The sequence below is a fragment of the Ursus americanus genome, chromosome 7, assembly GCF_024610735.1.
Source record: "Ursus americanus isolate L20-20 chromosome 7, mUrsAme1.1.p, whole genome shotgun sequence".
NCBI lineage: Eukaryota > Metazoa > Chordata > Mammalia > Carnivora > Ursidae > Ursus > Ursus americanus.
In genome coordinates this window covers 12,250,472-12,270,690 of record NC_142133.1, presented here as the reverse complement: position 1 = coordinate 12,270,690, position 20,219 = coordinate 12,250,472, and the positions used below count along the sequence as shown (strand labels likewise).

At 43.7% G+C, this 20,219-nt stretch overlaps 1 protein-coding gene across 1 annotated transcript in view; it reads right to left on the bottom strand.

Moving 5' to 3' along the window:
• Nucleotides 1-4,350, bottom strand: part of FAM178B (family with sequence similarity 178 member B) — an 86,604-nt gene extending 82,254 nt beyond the window's left edge. Inside the window, exons 1-4 of the mRNA XM_087863340.1 lie at nt 4,305-4,350; nt 3,887-4,104; nt 2,288-2,349; nt 307-408 (exon numbers count right to left, since the gene is read on the bottom strand). Of these exons, the coding sequence (XP_087719466.1) occupies nt 307-408; nt 2,288-2,349; nt 3,887-4,104; nt 4,305-4,350 (428 nt within the window). The remainder of the gene's footprint in view (nt 1-306; nt 409-2,287; nt 2,350-3,886; nt 4,105-4,304) is intronic.
• Nucleotides 4,351-20,219: the final 15,869 nt, after the last annotated feature.

Below are 20,219 nucleotides of genomic sequence, written 5' to 3'. Positions count from 1 at the left end.
GCAGAGTAGGCCGTGTTTTCACATCTCCGTGTCCTCAAAGGCCCACACTGGACCCCGACACATAGTAGGTGATCAAATATTTCTGTAACCAATGAATGGATGTAGAGGTTTTCTTGAATGTCGGTTTAAGAAAAGGAGGCAGCTTGAGAACTTACAAATGCATACAAATTGCTGGTTGACACTCTGTCCGAAAATGAGAGTCAGTCAACACTTAAGTCCTTTGCCTCGAGAGGCAGGTGCGGGGACTCCCCTCCCCGCCCCCACCAGTGGCCAGTCCCTTGCCCCTCCCGTGCCCATGTCCCCCACCTGTGCTCAGGGGTGAGAGGCGCTTCATCTTCATCCAGATCCAGGGCGCTGAGGTGGGGACGGTCGTGCAGAAGCAGCTGCTCCTGCTCCAGGGCCTGGTCCCTGCAGGGAGCAGAGAGCCGACAAGGAGGTCAGCACGGTCCCCGGTCAAGGGGCCCGGACCCTGGGCTGCAAAGCCCATGAACATGGCAAGGCCTAGGAATGGGGGACACCTCCCTGCACTCCTGCAGGGCCTGTAAGGGCCCTCAATATTAGACGTGGGTGGGGCAGGGGAGAGGGATCGCATCGCAGCAACTGTGCTGTCTCTGGTTCAGCGGACAGGAGCAGACAGGCCTGAAGGAAGATTTTCACCACGCAACTTCAAAAGCGCCTTTGTGTACCTTGTGTTGGATCTGCCCACTCTTTAACACATCAAGGCCTGTGCCTAGCCCCTTCTCCTCCTCCGAGGGTCTGGCCACACTGACCTGGAGAGGCCCCCCAGGCTCATGGCTCCCGGAGGCCCTGACACGTGGCCTGCCTTTCCGGCCCCAAGGGCAGCCCTTCCAGATCCTGCTCATTCCCTTCTCTCAGCCTCAGAGGCCCGTCCCCACCGCAGCCCTGCATGCCGACCATTATCTTGCTGGAATCCTGACTCCCTCACCTCCCTCCTGCCCCAACCACACCAAACCCTTGAGAAGTCACAGTCCATCCTTCGGTCTTCTTAACTCTTGGCCCCTCAACAGCCTGGGAGACTCCCCAGCCCTTTCCCTGCCCCTCCAAGGGCTTGCCCTGGCATTGCCCAAAGGTCCTCAGTTCTTAAAGACTTCACCTCCAGCGCCGGCCGCCATCCACAGTTTGGATCCTCCTAGCCAGCGACAACTGAATGATTTCCAGCTGAATGTGCCCAGGCGTCTCCGAAGCCACACGTCTGGGTCTGGACTCCCTTCCGCACGGGCTCCAGAGTCCCAGCTGGCCGGGTCAGCACATTCATCATGCCCCTGCCCTCCTCCCAGGGCCCCCCCCAATCACTGTTCACCCTACTTCCTCTCTCACCCTTCCCATCCATTCTGCATAATGCGGCCTAAGCGCTCTCTGCGACACAGTGAGAAACACATCACTATCCACTTAAAATTCTCCCAACTCGACCCTGTGTCTGTGAGGCCTCTCGTGACCCAGCCCGGGTACACATCTTGGCTGCACCTCCTGCTATGTCGACCCCCACCCCCCACTCCCCAGCGCTGGGAATTCCAGTTCTAGTCAGCCGCCAGAATATCTGTCATACCCACCTTTGCATGTGTGGTCACCCATGCTGCCCCCCGCCCAATCTTCTAATTCTCACAGGTTCAAAGAGAAGAATACCTGTGGGGAGCCTTTTCTGACCCCCAGGCTAAATTACGTGCCCGTATTCCAGGCCCCTCCATAGCAACTTCACAGCATGGGAAATACTAGAAGCATTAGAGTAGGTCTCCAGGTGAGTGGGGCTGCAGCAGCACCTCTGTATATCCAGTGCCGGGCACAGGACCCCATAGAGCAAGCGTCTCCCAAGGCCGGGTGCCCTGATGAGCTTTACTTGCCCGCGTCACCGGCCTGGCCATGCTCGGGCTGCACACCTCTCTCAAAGCCATCTGCCTTGTCCCTTTCTCTCCCACGGAACGCTTGAACGGGAGCCGAGAGGCTCCCACACGGGCACGAACTGGGCAGAAGAGAGCAAGGGACTCCCCCTGCATCCCGCCCACACCAACCCAAGCTTCACGAGCTCCCTGTACATGGCAGAGGTCTGGGGCTCTCTGCCTTCGGGATGACCCCCTTTGACCTGAGTACCGTTCCACGTGCTTACTATTAATCAGAGCATGCCGGGACCTCCAGGACACACCTGTGTAGAAGTGTGGTAGGCGGCTTGATCCTGAGGGGAACGTGCTGGGAGTCCTAGAGGACAACCCCCCGAAATCACTGCCAACCCCACAGAATGAACACCCCACGATGGACGTCTTCCCACACTCACCGCTTCTCCTGCAGTAAGTAATCTAAGCTATTGACGTAGCTCTCTGAGGCCCCAAAGGTGAACTGGAGAAACAGGACGGGAGAATGGGGGACAGAGAGAAAGACAGATGGGGGGGAGAAGAGTAAAAGTTAATCTTAATTAAGTCCTTTATTTATCTTGTTTACATTTCTGAATAGGCAATACCTTCACATGATTAAAAACTTGAGAAGTATAAAGGCATACGGTAAGATGTCTCCCCCCTGACCTGCAACCTCAGGCACCCAGGTCCCTCCTTACAGGCGACCACGCGTGTTCACTCTTCTGTGTGCTTTTGGAGACATTTCACCCACAGACAAGCAAACGGTAATATATCACAGACTCCCCCTACCCTTAACACATACGGTAGCAAACTATGAACCCTATTCTACCCTTTGCTCTGTTTAATTAAGAGTATGTCTTGAGGGTCATTCTGTATCAATATTAAAGAGATAGATAAAATAAAAAACACTTTTGGGGCACTCTAATGTAGGACTAGAATATAATGTATTAATTCCCTAGTGGTGGGCATTCAGATTATTGACAATCTTGGGCTATTATAAATAATTAAGCCCAGGGATGCCCGGGTGACTCCACTGGTTAAGCATCTGCCTTGGGCTCAGGGCATGATCCCAGAGTCCTGAGATTGAGCCCCGCATTGGGCTCCTTGCTCAGTGGGGAGCCTGCTTCTCCCTCTGCCTGCTGCTCCCCTGCTTGTGTGCTCGCTCCCTCCCTCCCTCTCTCTGACAAATAAATAAATAAGGTCTTAAAAAAAAAAAAAAGGCTTCCCACAAGAAGAAAAAACTTCTACTTAAAAAGAAAAAAACAAACAAAACAAACAATTAAGCCCTATTCTTGAAATAAATTTCCCGGATCCATGGGTTCCTAAGTGTTCCCCGTCTACCTAGCAAGAGCTGTTTATTCCCACCCAGCTTAAAGTTCATCACTAAAGTGTCCATCTAGACATTCCAATCCACCGCACCAGAGTCAGCCCAATCTTTGTGCCTGGCCTAGCTTAGACTTAGGCACTAAGGTCCCCCTTTCCCCAGGGGGATAACCTCAACCTTAGACACGAAAGCCTCGAAGGTTCCCACACAGAAGCGGCACCAAATTTGGCCCCATCCCCAAGCCATCTGTTCCCGGGGTTAGCAGCAGAAATCAGAGGAGAGATGCACCCCAGCCACAAGGGTCCAAGGTCTGGGGAGAGGTTGAGGGGGGGAAGCAGGTAAGGAGGGATAGTTAGGGGGAGGTGGCCCATGAAGGGCAGATGGGGTATGGCCAAGGAAGAATGGCCAAAAACGGAGTGGCCAGGGGTGACTGAGGAAGGGTCGCAAGGAGAGGAGACCAGGGTGGCCACTGGCTTACCGAGGTGTGGGGGTCTACTGCTGGAGCTGCAGCCTTCTGGCTTGGGCCTGCCATGTTCCAGAGCGGGTCCTCCAGTGAAGCCAGGCTCCCCTGGGGGTCCGAGTCCTGGGGCTCCTGCTCTAAGTCCTCAGGCAGCTGGTGGACCCATGTCCTCGGGCCCTGGGGCCCTGCCACACCCACCCACCTCGGGGCTGGGGTCCCCCTGCCGGCCGGCGGTACCCTCCGGTTCAGGAACTCTACAGGGGGTGGGCTCCAGTCGGTGGGGAACATGTCCCTGGCTACATGCACCTTGGGCCTCTTGGACAATTTAGGAGTTGGAGCGGAGGTAGGGCTGCTGCGGCGCCGGGTGGGGTGGAGCCCCTGGTGCAGGGGGTGGTCGAAGCAGCTGCCCTGCAGGCTGGGCAACAGGCTGGGCGCCACTTCAGCCTCCTGGACCCCTATGGAGAGGACAGAGTATTGTGGTATCCCCACCTGCCCGCCACCATCCCGGCCACTGTGCTATGCTGGGTGAGGAGAGGGGGCAACTCAGGGTTGATGTGGGCAGAACGCGAGGGGAATCCCTCAACCATGGGTTATCCACTCCCTCGTGGCCTCAAGCCTCAGAACGGCTCTACCTGTGCAGGTGAGAGACACCTACCTTCGTTCTGAGGAAGGGCTGGCGGAGTCTTCTCAGGTGCGGCCATCTGCAAACCGCTGGACTTTTTGTCCTGGAAGGAACTGTCTGTCAGGTGAAGTGAGCCTCCAGAAGAGAGCTAAATGCTCTGAAGCTCTAGGTTCCCTACGGAAGGGGGCCTGGGCCCACTGGTGGCCAGGAGGGAAATCCCAGCCCCCCAGCTCTACCCTAAGGACCAAGCACGTGCACCATGAAGATCAAGTTGCTGAGATGAAATGAAATGTGACCTTTCATTTCAATGATGTGATAGGCAAGTGAATGGACATCAACTTTTTTAGACTGTTTGCTCACAAGGGGTAGGGCAGGGCTCTCTAGTCCCTGTCATTTTCTCAGAATCAGCACAGACGTGGCACACAGTAGGGCTTGGTGCGTTCCTGCTGAATGAATGAATGACTTAAAGATACCGAGGGCTGGCCCAACAGCTTTCCGCAGTGTTAGGAACCGTCTGTCTACAGCTACGATGGATTATGCTTCACGCACAGACCTTTCTCGTCACATCAGGCTCAGGAGGAGATAAACTGAAACATACATGAAAGGCTAATATCTGAATGAGCTAATGACCAAAGGAAACAACCATTTACGAAAAATACAAACACTAACTCGACAAGGGTTCAAACCCAAAAAAAGTGGAAGACATTCAAATCAATATGCCTAGGAAGTATTCTTCAGTCATCATGAAATCATTAAAAAATTAAACATTTATAATAAATGTTGACATGGTAGTGAGGAAATACATTGCTGTTGGTACTCTAAAATGGCTTATTCTTTTTAGAGAGCAATCTATCAATATAAAAATAACTGCAAAATGTTCATACCTGGGAGTAGGGAATCCCAGAAACCTGTCCCTCCACAAAAGCAATAATTAAGCTGACAAAACCTGTCAGAACCAACACTTACAGAACTCTGAAATTTAACAAGAAACTAACAACAAGCAGGGAAAGGCTTAGTGAAGAAAGAAGCTGCTAAATTTCAGTAAAACTGTATTCTGGATTTTGAACTTACCCAACTTGCATCCCCCACCCCAGGTTAAGAGGCAGCTGGGGTGGAGGCTGTGTTCCTGGTGTGGCTTGCTGGTGCTGAGGGGGCAAGATAAACTTTGTTCTTCGAGAATTGTGGTTTATGTTTTGACCTGTATCCTGGCTCCCTGAGGGATCAACTCAGGGTCTTACCTTTGTTTTATCTCACTTGGAACTTTCTCAGGGCTGGAGTGGCCTCCTGGGCAGCACTGGTTGAAAACATTTAAAGGCAAGTCTACCAGCCACAACCACCTGGGGCAAGGGGTAACAGGTGAGGCAAGCAGCAGGGAGTCTGAATGGCCTGAAAAGGAAGAGGCTTAGGAAGGAGATACATGGAGGAATAAACAAAAATTTTAAATCAGCTGTGTCAAATATGCTCTAAGAACCAAAGGAAATGGTGAACAAAGAACTAAAAGAAACCAAAAGAGAATGAAGTCTCACCAAGCAGGGACTATCAATAAAGATTTTTTAAAAAAGTTATAAAAAGGAACCAGACAGAAATTCTGGAGTTGAAAAGTACAAAAACTGAAATGAAAAATTAAGTAGAAGCCTTCAACACCAGATGCAGGCTAGCAGAAGAAAGAATCAGTGAACTTTTATAGAGGTTAATTGAGACGGTCAATTCTGAGGCACAAAATGAAAAAAGAATAAGATGAACAGAGCCTCAGAAACCAGTGGGACACCATTAAATACATCAACATATGCATAATAGGAGTTCCAGGAGCTGAGAAAGAGATGGAGATAGAGATGGTGGGGGTGGAGGGGGACAGAAAGAACACTGCACTTCCAAGAAGCTCAGAAAACGCCAAGTAGGGCAAATTCGCAGAGATCCACACCTAAATACATCACAATCAAACTGTTAACAACCAATGAGAGAATCTTAAAAGCAGGAAGAGAGACGTGATGTTGAGTCTCAATAAGATTAACAGGTGATTTCTCATCAACCATGGAGATGAGCAGGCAGTGAGATGAAATATTCGAAGTGCACAAAGACTATGGACCAAGAATGCTGTAGCCAATAAAACTATCTCCAAAAAAGAAGAAGATAAGACATTCCCAGATAAACAAAAACTGAGAAAATTTGTTTCTAATAAATCTGTCCTGCCAGAAATACTAAAGTAAATTCTTTAAGGTGAAGTGAAAGGATATTACAGCGTAACTTGAATCCATGTGAAGAAAAAAGAACAGTGATAAAGGTAACTACATGGGTATACATAAAAGATAGTATAAATGTTGTTTTTACTTGTAACTCTTTTTCTTCTGATTTAAAAGACAATTAGATAAAGCAATAATTACAAACCTGTCTTGATGGGTGCCCAAGTCTAAAGATATAATTTTATATGACGACAACAGCACAAAGGAAGGTGTGGGAATAGAGCTATATAGATTTAAAGGTTTGTATCTTATTGAAATTAAGTTGGTATTAATCTGAACTAGACTGTGAACTATGTGATATTTATAGGTATATAAAAAAGCAAGTACTACTATACTTTTGGTTTGTAACTCTTTTTTCCCTATGTGATTTAAAAGACAAATGTATGAAACAATAATTATACAGCTATGTTAATGAACACACGATGTTCAAAGATGTAATCTGGGACAAAAACATAAAGGGGCGGGATGGAATTGTATAGGAGCAGAGTTTTCATATAGTATTGAAGCGAAATTGAAGCTAATTAAAACAGTTTGTTATAAATTTAAAATATGAATTTTAATCTCCAGGGTAACCACTAATAAAATAACTTGCAAATACAGAGAAAAGGAAATGAAGAAGGAATAAAAAGGGTACAGTACCAAAAAAAACCCAATCAGACGCAAAAGAAGGTAGCAATGGAGAAACTGAGGAACAAAAAAGATATAAGGTACATATGAAACAAAATAGCAAAATGGCAGAAATCCTTTCTTATCGGTAAATAGCATAAATATAAGTGGATTGAACTCTCAAATCAAAAGGTAGATCTTGGCAAAATAGATTTAAAAACATCTGACTATATGCTATCTGCAAGAGCCTCACTTGATAACCGGATAGGTTGAAAGTAAAAGGATGGGAAAGATACTCCATGCACACAGAAATCCAAAGAGAGCTGAAGTAGTTATATTAAGACCAGACAAACAGATTTTAAGTCAAAAATTACAATGGGACAAAGAAAGCCATGACATATTGATATAAGACTCATTCACCAAGAAGACATAATAATTATAAACATATATGCACCTAAAAAGAGAGCTTTGGCACAGCTGAAGGGGGAAACAGTTATAAACTGATAGTTGAAGAATTCATTATCCTACTGTCAGTAATGTAACCAGACAGAAGATCAAAAGAAAAGAGAAGACTTCAACAACACCATGAACCAACTAGACATAACAGGCATCTACAGAACTCTTCACTCTGCAACAGGAGAGTAGACATTCTTTGCAAGTACGCGTGGAATTTTCTTCAGGACAGATCATATGTTAGGCCACAAAACAAGTCTCAATAAGTTTAAGAAGATGGGGATCCTTTATAAAGTATCTTTCCTGATCACAATAGAAACGACATGAAAAACAAAGGGAAAACTGGGAATTTCACAAATATGTAGAAATAAGACAACAGATTATTACACAACCAATAGATCAAGGAAGAAATCATAAGAGAAATTAAAAAATACTTTGAGGTGAGTGCAAACAAACACAACATACCAAAACATATGGGATACAGTGAAAGCAGTGCTCCCAGGAAAACTTACAGCCCGCAAATGTCCATCAACCACCGAGTGGATAAATAAAACGTAGTATAGCCACAAAATGGAGTATTATTGAGCCTACATTAAAAAAGAAATTAAATCAGTAACCTAACTTTACACTGTAAGGAACTAGAAAAAGAAAGCAAACTAAACTCAAGGCTTGCAGGAGGAAGGAGATAATAAAGATCAGAGGGAAAACAAAACAGGTAGAGAATAGAAAAAACAATAGAGCTAGTCAACAAAGCCAAAAGTCAGTTCTCTGAAATTACTAAAATCAGAAATGAAAGTGCAGACATTATTATCAACCTTAGAAATAAAAATGATTAAAAGGGAGGATACTATGAATAACTGTCCACAAACAAATCAGGTAACCTAGATGAAACGGACACATAATATACTTAGGAATAAATTCAGCAAAGTTTAAACTCTGAAAATGACAGAACATTGTGGAAAGAAATTAAAGAAGCCATAAATTAATGAAAAGATATCTTGTATATGTGGATTGGAAGGCTCAGTATACCTAAGATGGTAAAAATTCCTGAAGTGGTCTACAGAATCAATGCATCCCTGTTAAAATCCTAAATGTCTTTTTTGGCAGAAATGGAAAAAGCGACCCTAAAATGCACATAAAATCAAAGAGGACCTTGAAACAATTTTGAAAGGGAAAAACAAAGTTGGAGGACGCAAACTTCCTGATTTTAAACTTACTACAAAGGCACAGTAATCAAAACAGTGTGCTACTAGCATAAGGATAGACACATCATATCTAGTTCATATATCAATAAACTAGAACTGAGATTCCAGAAATAAACACACACATCTATGGTCAATTGATTTTTAACAGAGATGCCAAGATCATTTGATGGAGAAAGAAGAGTCCGACAAATGGTGCTAGGACAACTGGACATCCACATGCAAAAATAATGACACTGGTTCCTTGTCTGACCCGACACCACACACAATAATTAACTTAAAATAAATGGAAAACCTAGGGGCATCTGGGTGGGTCAGTCGGTTGAGTGCCTGACTCTTGGTTTTGGCTCAGGTCATGATCTCAGGGTTGTGGGATCGAACCCCATGTTGGGCTCTGCACTCAGCATGGATTCTGCTTGAGATTCTTTCTCTTTCCTCTCCCCCTTCCCCTCTGGTCCTCCCCCCGCTCACACACACTCTCTCTCAGATAAATAAGTAAAATATTAAAAAAAAAATGGAAAACCTCAATAAAAGCATTAAAACTATACAACTCTGAGAAGAAAACACAGGAGTAAATCTTCGTGACTCCAGGTTGGGCAGTGATTTCCTAGATATGATACCAATAGCACAGGCAACAACAACAACAAAACATAAATTAATTGGATTTCATCAGAACTGAAAACCTTTGTGCTTCAAAGGGCAGGTCAAGAAAATGAAAAGACAATCTACAGAGTGGGACAAAATATTTGCAAATCATATAAATCTGATAAAAGTTTAGTATCCAGAATATATGAAAAACTTACAACTGAACAACAGAAAGACGAAAAATCCAGTTAAAAAATAAGCAAAAGACTTAAATAGGCATTTTCAAAAGAAGCTATACAAATGGCCAAAAAGCACAAGAAAAGATGCTCAATGTCATTGGCCACTTTATTAGGGAAGTGCCAATCAAAACTATAATAAGACACCACTTCATACCCACTAGGATGGCAATCAACCAATCAACCCAATCAATCAATCAATCAATCAATCAATCAGTAACTAGTGTCGGTGAGGACTAGAGAAACTGGAACCCTCACCCACTGCTGGTGTGAATGTAAAATGGTACAGCCATGGTGGAGAAAAGTCTGGCAGCTACCCAGTAAGTTAAACATAGAGTTACCATATGGCCAGCAATTCCACTCCTAGGTACATACCCAAAAGAAACGAAAATAGGTACTCAGACAAATCCTTGCACATGAATGTTCATAGTGGCACTACCCACACAGCCAAAAGGTGGAAACAGTGCAAATGTCCATCAACTACTGAATGGGTAAATAAAATGTAAGATAGCCACAAAATAGAGTATTATTGAGCCACAAAAAGGAACGAAGCACTGATATGTGCTGTAACAATGGATAAACCTTAAAATCCTTGTGCTTAGTGAAAGAAGCCAAACACAAAAGGTCTCATATTGTCTATGATCTTCTCTATATGAAATGCCCAGAACAGGCAAATCCATAGAGAGGAAAAGTAGATTAGCGGTTGCCAGGTGCTGGGTGCTGGGGTATGAGGGGGAGGGGAGGAGGAATGGAGAGGAGCTGCTCAATGGGTATAAGGTCTCCTTTTCGGATGATGAAGACATTCTGGAACTCGACGGTGCTGATGGATGCACAACACATGAATTTAGTCATGCCCCTGAATTTTAAAATGATTAAAATGGTAAATTTTACGCTATGTGTATTTTACCACAAGAAAGGATAAATAGATATATAAATTATCCATGGGGGGAAAAGTACATGTAAAATAATGTCAAGTAAGTAGAGGACAACACAACTTGGTAAAAATCATGGATTAAAAAGAGAAAAGCACTTAGAGATACATGAAATAACCATATTAAGCAAAGGATTTATGGTTTGTAATTTTTGTATAATGGCTAAAATAATAAAATATTCTAAATTTGTGCTTAGCTAAGTACCGAAGGGCAGCCTCAGATGCTTCTAGGGGACCAGTGAGATAAGGATGATGCTAAAAATTATCCTCTGCCCTGGTTCTGGCGCCCTGTCCTCCTGTCCTCCTTTGGGTCTTCAGGGAGGTATTGCCCATGCCTGCCCATCCTTCCATTCGCCAGTGGAATTTGTTTCTGGTTTTTCTGCCTTAAAACATAACCAGTTTCTTTTCCTTCTACACCCTCTTTTCCTTCCAGTTCTTCCTGAACATTGCTTCTGATTCAACTTTCCCAGACCCAGGGCATCAACCCAGTTGTGTAACTTCCCCTGCTCAGAAGCCACGGCCAGGCAAAGGTGTGTCAGGGTTCTTCAGAGAGCGATGAAAATATTCTCTATCTTAATCGTGGCAGTTGTCACTCGGACTGTATACATTTGTCTTATTGGATTAAGGCCCACCCCCAATGACCTCAGTTAGACTTAATTACCTCTATAAAGGCCTTATTTCCTAATACAGTCACACTCGGAGGTGGTTAGGACTTCAACATATGAATTTTAAGGGGTCAATTTATCCCATAATAACGTATTTGGTGGCACAGCCCTGCACTCCACAGAAGGTGGAGGCTGGTGGTGGGGGCCTCTGAAAACATTAAAAATCTTTCGTGTGTGTCAGAAAGGGTGATACTGGAAGTCCAAGGGCTTTTCCCACGTTCCTGATTTGGAGGCCATTTTGCGGCCAGAATAGTCATGACATGAGTATGATCACAGAGTCATCAGCTCAAGCGACCAAAACTTGTGTGTGACATTCTATCCAAACTCCCAATATGTAAGTGGGATCTCAGGTAGAGATAAGCAAAAGAAATTGCGCTTGTAACCAGAAGTATCTGAAAAGCTGTTTGGTCCATAAATAACCATGCCTGTGGTGGGAAATGTCTCTTGTTCCTAAGGGCATTAGAAGACTAAGGACTGGATCCATCAGACTTGTAGAGGATGAGAACTATAGAGAGAGGGGTGTAAGCATGGTGATCACACCTCCAGCTTTTTTATGGAAGCATCTTAACAGACAAACCACAAAGGTGGTCAGTAGCAAAATTTGCAAAATCCTACGGAAGTTAAAGAACAATAAAATATTTCTTTGGCTTACTGATCCTACTAGGAAAAGGGCTTGGGGAAACAGCCTGGCAGTTCTTCCAATGGTTAAACATACAGGTACCATATGACCCACCAATTCCATTCCTAGGTATAAACAAGAGAGAAATGAAAACTTATGTCCACATAAAATCTTATCCATGAATAAGCCAGCAGCGTTATTCATAATAGCCAAAAAGGGGAAATGACCCAAATGTCCATTGGTTGTTGAGAGGATGAACAAAATGTGGTATACCCATATAATGGAGTATTATTCAGCTACGCAAAGGAAGGAGGTACTGGCTCACGCCACAACGTGGGTGGACCTTGGAAACATTATACTAAGTGAAAGAAGCCCAACTCATAAAACCACATCCTGTGTGGTTCCATTTACATAAAATGTCCAGAACAGGCAAATCCAGCAGATTAAGGTTGGGAGAGAGGAGGGAAGTTGTAGGGGGTGACAGCTAAAGGATGCAGGGTTTATTTCTGGGGTGATGAAAATGTTCTAAAATCAACTGTGGGGATGGTGGCACAGCTCTACCAATTGTAAACGGTAAGTGGGTGAATTGTATGGTATGTGATTATATCTCGATAAAACTGTTTTCTTTTCTTTTCTTTTTTTAAAGATTTTATTTATTTATTCGACAGAGAGAGAGAGACAGCCAGTGAGAGAGGGAACACAAGCAGGGGGAGTGGAAGAGGAAGAAGCAGGCTCCTAGCGGAGGAGCCTGATGTGGGGCTCGATCCCAGAACGCTGGGATCACGCCCTGAGCCGAAGGCAGACGCTTAAGGACTGTGCCACCCAGGCGCTCCAATAAAACTGTTTTCTGACAAAAGAAAGTACAAGGGGAGTAAACCTGAAGGTCCATGTTGCTGCCGATGCTAAGCTTCCAAGAGGACAAAGGACTGCGGCATCGGGAAAAAGCCGTGCACATTGTTGATGTTCAGCAAGAAGCAAGAGGGAAAAGAAAAAACAAAGAATAAAAAATATCACTAAAATCTCCCAGTAATATTCTCTGTACGCGATAATGCCTTTTGAGAATAGGGTGCGGGGATGAAGACTGCTCTTTAAAAACCCTTTTGTTCGGGAGAACTTAAAGTATACCAAGTCGAGTCTGGAACATGTGCCAAAGACAAGAAAACCGCCCCAACCCAAGCCAACGTTGCAGCGTTCAGAAGTCCACAGAGATTATAAAATATAAAAAGAATCAGAAACTGCTGATGCATCGAGACCAAGTCCATGCAGCAAAAGCTGCGTGCAACTGGGGAGGGTGGGAGTGGAAGGATATTTTCTCCTTTTCAATAGGTTTCTTTTCTGAGCACAAGTGCTTTCTCTGTCCTCCTGACGATGCAGAACCCACTGAGTGTGGAAACACAAACCCTGGTCTTTGTTCCAGTCCAGAGTTGACGGGTGTTGCCATTCCAGTATTGGCTGTTCCTCAAGATCATGAAAAGCAGCAGAAACTCTGGTTTCTGAAAGTTCAGCAGGTCACTGCTCCAGATGGAGCACAAACGGAGGCGCACTTCAAAGCATAAAAGACGAGTACATGTGTCATTGCTGCCCCAGGACACTTACAACTTCTCGGCCCCTCCTCTTCACCCACACAACACTTGATGTATTTTTACCACACTGATGACTTCGTTCCTCTTGAGTCACTTACGTGCACAGATGAAGCCTTGTCTCCGTATCCCAGTGCCCAGCCCAGGGTCCGGCGCAGAATGGATTCTCAGAAAATTAGGGGGTTGACGCTACTCTACATTCATCCGTGCTCAGTCTGCCTGGGCTGCCGTCGCAAAATGCAGGCACGGCGCAGAGATATTGCAGGGTCCGCTCCAGACCACCGCGATACAGTGAATATTGCAATAAAGGGGAATCCAATGGGTTTTTTGGTTTCCCGGGGTACAAAAAAAGTCATGTTTACACTCTACTGTAGTCTATTAAGTGTGCAATAGCATAGTGTCTGAAAAAATAACGTACATATTTTGGTTAAAAAATAATTTACTGCTAAAAACTGGTGACCATCATCTAAGCTTTTTTTTTTCCAGCAAAAATATTTTTTTTCAGGAAGAAAACCCTTTTTTTTCCAGCGAGTCCATTATTTTGCTGGTGGAGGGTCTTGCGTTAGTGTTGATGGCTGCTGACTGATCAGAGTGCTGGTTGCTGAAGGCTGGGGAGGCTGTGGCCATTTCTTAAAATAAGAGAACAGTGAAGTCTGCCCCATCAGTTGACTCTTCCTTTCATGGACTATTTCTCTGCAGCATACAGTGCTGTTTCACAGCATTTTATCCACAGAACTAACTTTCTTGCTTGCTTGCTTGCTTGCTTTTTAAAGATTTTATTGATTTATTTGCCAGAGAGAGAGGGGGAGAGAGCACAAGCAGGGGGAGTGGCAGGCAGAGGGAGCAGAAGGCTCCCCGCTGAGCAAGGAGCCCGATGTGGGACTCCATCCCAGGACCCTGGGATCTTGACCTGAGCCAAAGGCAGATGCCCAACCGACTGAGCCACCAGGCGCCCACACAGAACTTCTTTCAAAGTTGGAGTCTGTCCTCTCAAACCCTATCGTTGCTTAGTTGATGGTAAGTTTATGTAATACTCTAAAGCCTTTGTTGATGTTTTAAAAATCTTCACATCGTCTTCACCAGGAGTAGATTCCACCTCAAGAAACGACTTTCTTTGCTTATCAGTAAGAAGGAACTTCTCATCCTTTCAAGTTTTTAAGATTGGCAGCAATCTGTCACATCTTCAGGCTCCATTTCTAATTCTGGTTTTCTTGCCATTTCCACCACATCTGTAGTTACTTCCCCCACAAAGTCATCCATGGGGGTTGGAATCAACTTCTTCCAAACTTTTGGTAAAGTTGATATTTTAACCTCTTCCCATGCATCATGAATGTTCTTACGGCATATAGAATGATGAATCCTTTCCAGAAGGTCTGCAATTTACTTTGCCCAGATCCATCAGAGGAATCACTGTCTATGCATGGCAATGATAACCTTACAAAACATATTTCCTATGTAATAAGACTTGAAAGTCAAGATTACTCCTCGATCTATGGGCTGCAAAATGGATGTTGTGTTAAATATGGAAACATTAATTTTATCATACATTTCCATCAGAACTCTTGGGTGACCAGGTGCGTTGTCAATGAGCAGTAATATTTTTAAATGAATCTCTCTTTCTGAGCAGCAGGTGTCAACACTGGGTTTAAAGTATTTAGTACACCATGCTGTAAAGAGATGTGTTGTCACTCAGGCTTTGTTGTTCCATTTCTAGAAGACAGGCACAGTAGATTTGGCATAATTCTTAAGGGTCCTAGGATTTTGGAGGATGGTAAATAAGCACTGGCTTCAACTTAAAACCACCAGCTGCATTAGCCTCTTACAGGAGTGTCAGCCTGTCTTTTGAAGTTTTGAAGCCAGGCATTGACTTCTCCTCTCTAGCTATGAAAGTCCTGGCTAGAATCTTCTTCCATGGAAAGCTGTTTGTCTACATTGAAAATCTCTTGTTTAGTGTAACCACCTTCGTTAATGATCTGAGCTCGATCTTCTGTAGGACTCGCTGCTTCACCCTGCACTTCGATGTCATGGAGACGGCTTCTTTCCTTAAATCTCATGAGCCCACCTCTGCCAGCTTCAGACTTTCCTTCTGCAGCTTCGCCACCTCTCTCAGCCTTCACAGAATTGACGAGAGTTAGGGCCCTGCTCTGGATTAGGCTTTGGTTTAAGGGAATGTTGTGGATGGTTTGATCTTGTATCCAGACCACTCAAACTTTCTCCGGATCAGCGATAAGGCTCTCTCACTTTCTTTCTGGAGTAGCAATTTTAATTTCCTTCGAGAACTCTTCCTTTGCATTCACAGCTTGGCTGTTTGCAGCTTTTGGCCTATCTTGGCTTTGGGCATGCCTTCCACACTAGGCGTAATCATTCCTAGCTTTGATTTAAAGTGAGGGATGTGCAACTATTCCTTTTACTTCAACACTTAGAGGCCATTTTAAGGTTATTAATTGGCCCAATTTCAATATTTCCGTGTCTCAGGGAATACGGAGGCCTTGAGAGAGAGGGAGAGAGGTGGGGGAATGACTCGTTCATGGAACAGTCAGAACACACATAACACTTATTGTTTGTTTGCTGTCTTATGTGGGTGAGGTTCATGGTGCCCAAAACGATTACAACAGTAACATCTAAGATCACCGATCACCATAACAAATATAATAATGATAATGAAAAAGTTTGAAATATTATGAGAATTACCAGAATGGGACACAGAGGCACAAAATGAGCAAATGTTATTGGGAAAATGGCCCCAATAGACTTGCTAAATGCAGAGTTGCCACAAACCTTCAGTTAAAAAAAAAAAAAAAAAGACGCATTATCTGTAAAGCACAATAAAGTGCGATAAAACAAAGTATGCCTGTGCCACAGGTGAGGTGGCTTAAACAACAGATTTATTTCTCATAGTTCTGGAGGCTGAAAGTCCAGAATCAAGGCGCTGGCAAGACAGGTCTCTCTCTGAGTCCTTTTCTCATGGTTTGTGGGAGACTACTCACCTGCTGTGTGTTCTCTTTGGTGTGCTCGTGGGAAAGACAGACAGAATGTGTGTGTTGGCTTCTTCCTCTTATAAGGATACTAATTCCATCATGGGGTCCCAACCTCAAGACCTCACCTGACCCTAATCACCTCCCATAGGCCGCATCTCTAAACACGATCACATCATGGGTTACGGCTTCAATGCATGAATTTGGGGGAAGACGCAATTTGATCCATACTGACATGCAAAATACTAAACATCACTACACTAGAGGTAACTTTAAAGCAAATGTGCATACAGAAAAGTGTACCAGGGGTAAGACTACAGCTAGATAATTTTCACAAAGGGAACACCCCTGGGTAACCATTACCAAAATAAAGAAGATGGCATATACCAGCACCCCAGAGTCCTCTCCATGCTCCCTCCCAGTCAGTACTCCCACCCTCTGCCCCCCAAATAAGACTAAACATCACAGATTTGCTTTGCCTGTTTTTTGAACAATGCATACATGGAATCCCGCACTATGGATTCTTTTTTCGTCTGGCTTCTTTTGTTCAATGTTATGTTCATGTGTATTCATCTTTAGGGCTGTGTAGTATCCTGTTGTATGAATACAGGCTTAACCCTTCTGTTGGTAGACATCGTCATTGTTTCTAGTTTTTGACAATTATGAACAATGCTTCCATAAACATATTTATACTTGCCTTTTGTACACACACACCCACACACCCAATCTCACACTTTGCTGATGGGAGTGCACCTAGGTATCAAATTGATGGGTCACAGGGATAGGTATGTCCATTTATGGTAGATAAGGTCAAACAGTTCCAGAGTGGTAGCGTGAATTTACCCCCTATATGCCATTTGTCAGTTCTCTTCATCCTACCCTTGCCAACACTTGAGACTGTCAGTCTTTCAAATGTTTACCATTCTAGTAGGTGTATACTGGTTTCTCATTGCCTTTTTTATTATAAATATTCATTTTCCTGATTCTAATGGGATTGGACATTTTTTTTTCATATTGTGTTGTCCACCAAAGGTTATCTTCCTTTATAAAGTGCCTGTTGCTCAATTTCTACTGAGTTGTCTTTAACGTTTCTTGATCTGTGGACATTCTTACATATTCTCAAGATGAAACCTGTCAGTTTAACGTGTTATAAATATTTTTTCCCACTGTATGGCTTGTCTTTTTACTCTCTTAATGGTGTGTCTTTATAAAGAAAAAGTCTTAAGCTCAATGTAGTCTAATTTATCAACATTTTCTTCTATGATTAGTGTGTTCTGTGTCCTAGTTAAGAAATCTTCCCCATCCCAAAGTCAAGAACATATTCTCATGTCCACTTTTAGAATTTTTATTACTTTGTAATTCACATTTGGATCTATAATCCTCACAAGGCACATTTTAACTTTTATTGATGTGGAACTTAGAGGAGGTGCACAAATCTTCACTATTCAACTTGATGAATTGATATACATATATACAAATGTATATATAGTTGACTTTTAAACAACATGGGTCTCAACTATGTGGGTCCACTTAGACGTGGATGTTTTCTATAAATACAGTACAGTACTATAAACTTTCTCTTCCTTGTGATTTTCTTAATAACATTTTCTTTTTTCTATCTTACTTGTTGTTAAGAAAACACTATACGATACATATAAGATACAACATATATATTAATCAATTGTCTATGTTAACAGTAAGGCTTCCAGTCAACAAAAGGCTATTAGTAGTTAAGTTTTTAGGGAGCCAAAAGTTATGTGCAGATTTTCGGCAGTGCAGGGAGTTGATGATTGAACCCTCATGTTGTTTAAGGGTCAACTTGTGTGTGTGTGTGTGTGTGTGTGTGTGTGTGTGTGTAGACCACCCAGATCAAGATACTGAACGTCTCATGCCCGGGAGGGATTTCTCATACCTCTTTCAGTCAATAACCCCCAAACGTAACAATATTCTGCCTGTATCACCATCAATTATTTTGCCTGTTTTTAATTTTATATACGTGAAATCATATATTTGGTGCTCTTTTGTGTCTGATTATAATTTGCTCAACACCACGCGTGTGCAATTCACCCACGCTGTTGCACGTTGCAGTTCTCCGTTCATTTTCATTACTGCAGAGTATTCCATCATAGGAATACATCAAAACTCATTTATCCACTCTCCTTTTGATGGACGTTTGGATTGTGTCTTATTTCAGGGTATTGTGAATACAATTGCTATGAATGTTCTTGTACATGTCTTTTGAAGGATATCAATACTCATTTCTGTCGGCTGTCTACCAGGATACACAACATTTTGATGTTACCATACTACAAAAACCATTTAGATTGGTCAAGGTCTCCCTGCCAAGTACATAAAGCATATTTTAACTGTTCGCACATCCACCATTCTTATTAGAAAAAAATGTGAAAACCTTTTCTACCTCTTTGAAATAATTTCAGACATACCCCCAAATTGCAAAAACAACACAAAACATGTCCATGTGCTCTGGATCAAAATTCCCCCATGTCAACATTTCACTATATTTGGTTTGTCATTAATTATCTCGTGTGCACGTGTGTGCACGTGAGTGTGTGTGTGTGTGTGTGTGATCTTGACACTGTTGAAGTGCATTGGCCAGTTACTTTGTAGACTCTATAAATTTGGGTTTGTGTCACGTTTCCTCATGATTAGATTCAGGCTATGTGTTTGGAGCAGGGATACACAGGTGTGGTGCTGTGTTCTTCTCAGAACCTCATATCAGAAGGCACAGGATGGTGATTTGTCCCGTAACCAATCACTTGGTTAAGGCAGTATCTGCCCGGTTTCACCACTGTGATACCCCTAGATTTCCCTTTGTTATTAATCAGTGTCTTACAGGAAGATTATGTAAATACCCTGTTTCTTGTCATACTTTCATTTCCTAGTCTGACCATCCATTGATGATTCTTCTTAAAAATTTTAATTCCAGGAGAGTTAACATCCAGTGTTATTCCAGTCACGATTCTTGCCTGAAATAATTTTTATGGAAGTGGTTGCAAACTAGTTTTTATTTTTAATACCTTCAAATTTCCCAAAAATCTTACAGCGATAAACAGGATTTCCCACAAATCCAACCGAAATCCAGAAGATCTCCAGACGTTTATCCATAAAAAGACGCCCAAAGTCACCTTGAGAGATTAAAAAAATAACACTGGCAAACTGGTCGTGGTGGCGGCAGCAGGCTCACGCAAAGTGCAGCCACCCCCAGGAGCCTGAGAGTCAGCCAAAGAAGACAGGAAAGGAACTCTCCTCAAAGTCTACTTCTGTACAAGCCACCCCCAGACCATCTTGGTGCAGGCTGAGAAAAGATGTTTTACACGCTCAGAGCATCTCATTCTAGAAGGAGCACCTAGGTCAGCCAGGATGGGAATGGGGAGCAGGGGTCAAGTCCTGCAGACCCTCAGGGCCCCTGGGGTTCAGCCTGTGTCTTCTCTGGAGACAAAGCAGAAGGTGAACTTTGCCCTTGTGTTTCCAGGAGACTCTCACTCACCTTTTTAGCTTTCCAGAGGCTGGGACCTGCTCACCTGCTTAAGCAGCAGACCCAGAACGATCAATCCACAGAGATCCTAATACCCTGTGGGTTAACTAGTAAGGCTCTCTGGGAGCAAAGTCACCAAGTGAGCTGACATATAAGCAGGTTCCAATTTATAAGCTCATTCTGCAAGCCAAGTGTCAGAAATATGGTCTCTGCAGGTTAGCTCACAAAACCAATAACTCACAGAGCAGCTGCGCAGACGACTGAGGGCTGAGAAGGGAACCTTCACTTGAACATGATCCCTGCAAGATGAAGACTTTGACTCAAACACCAGGAAGGCAACTTGTCTCAACTTGTTCAACA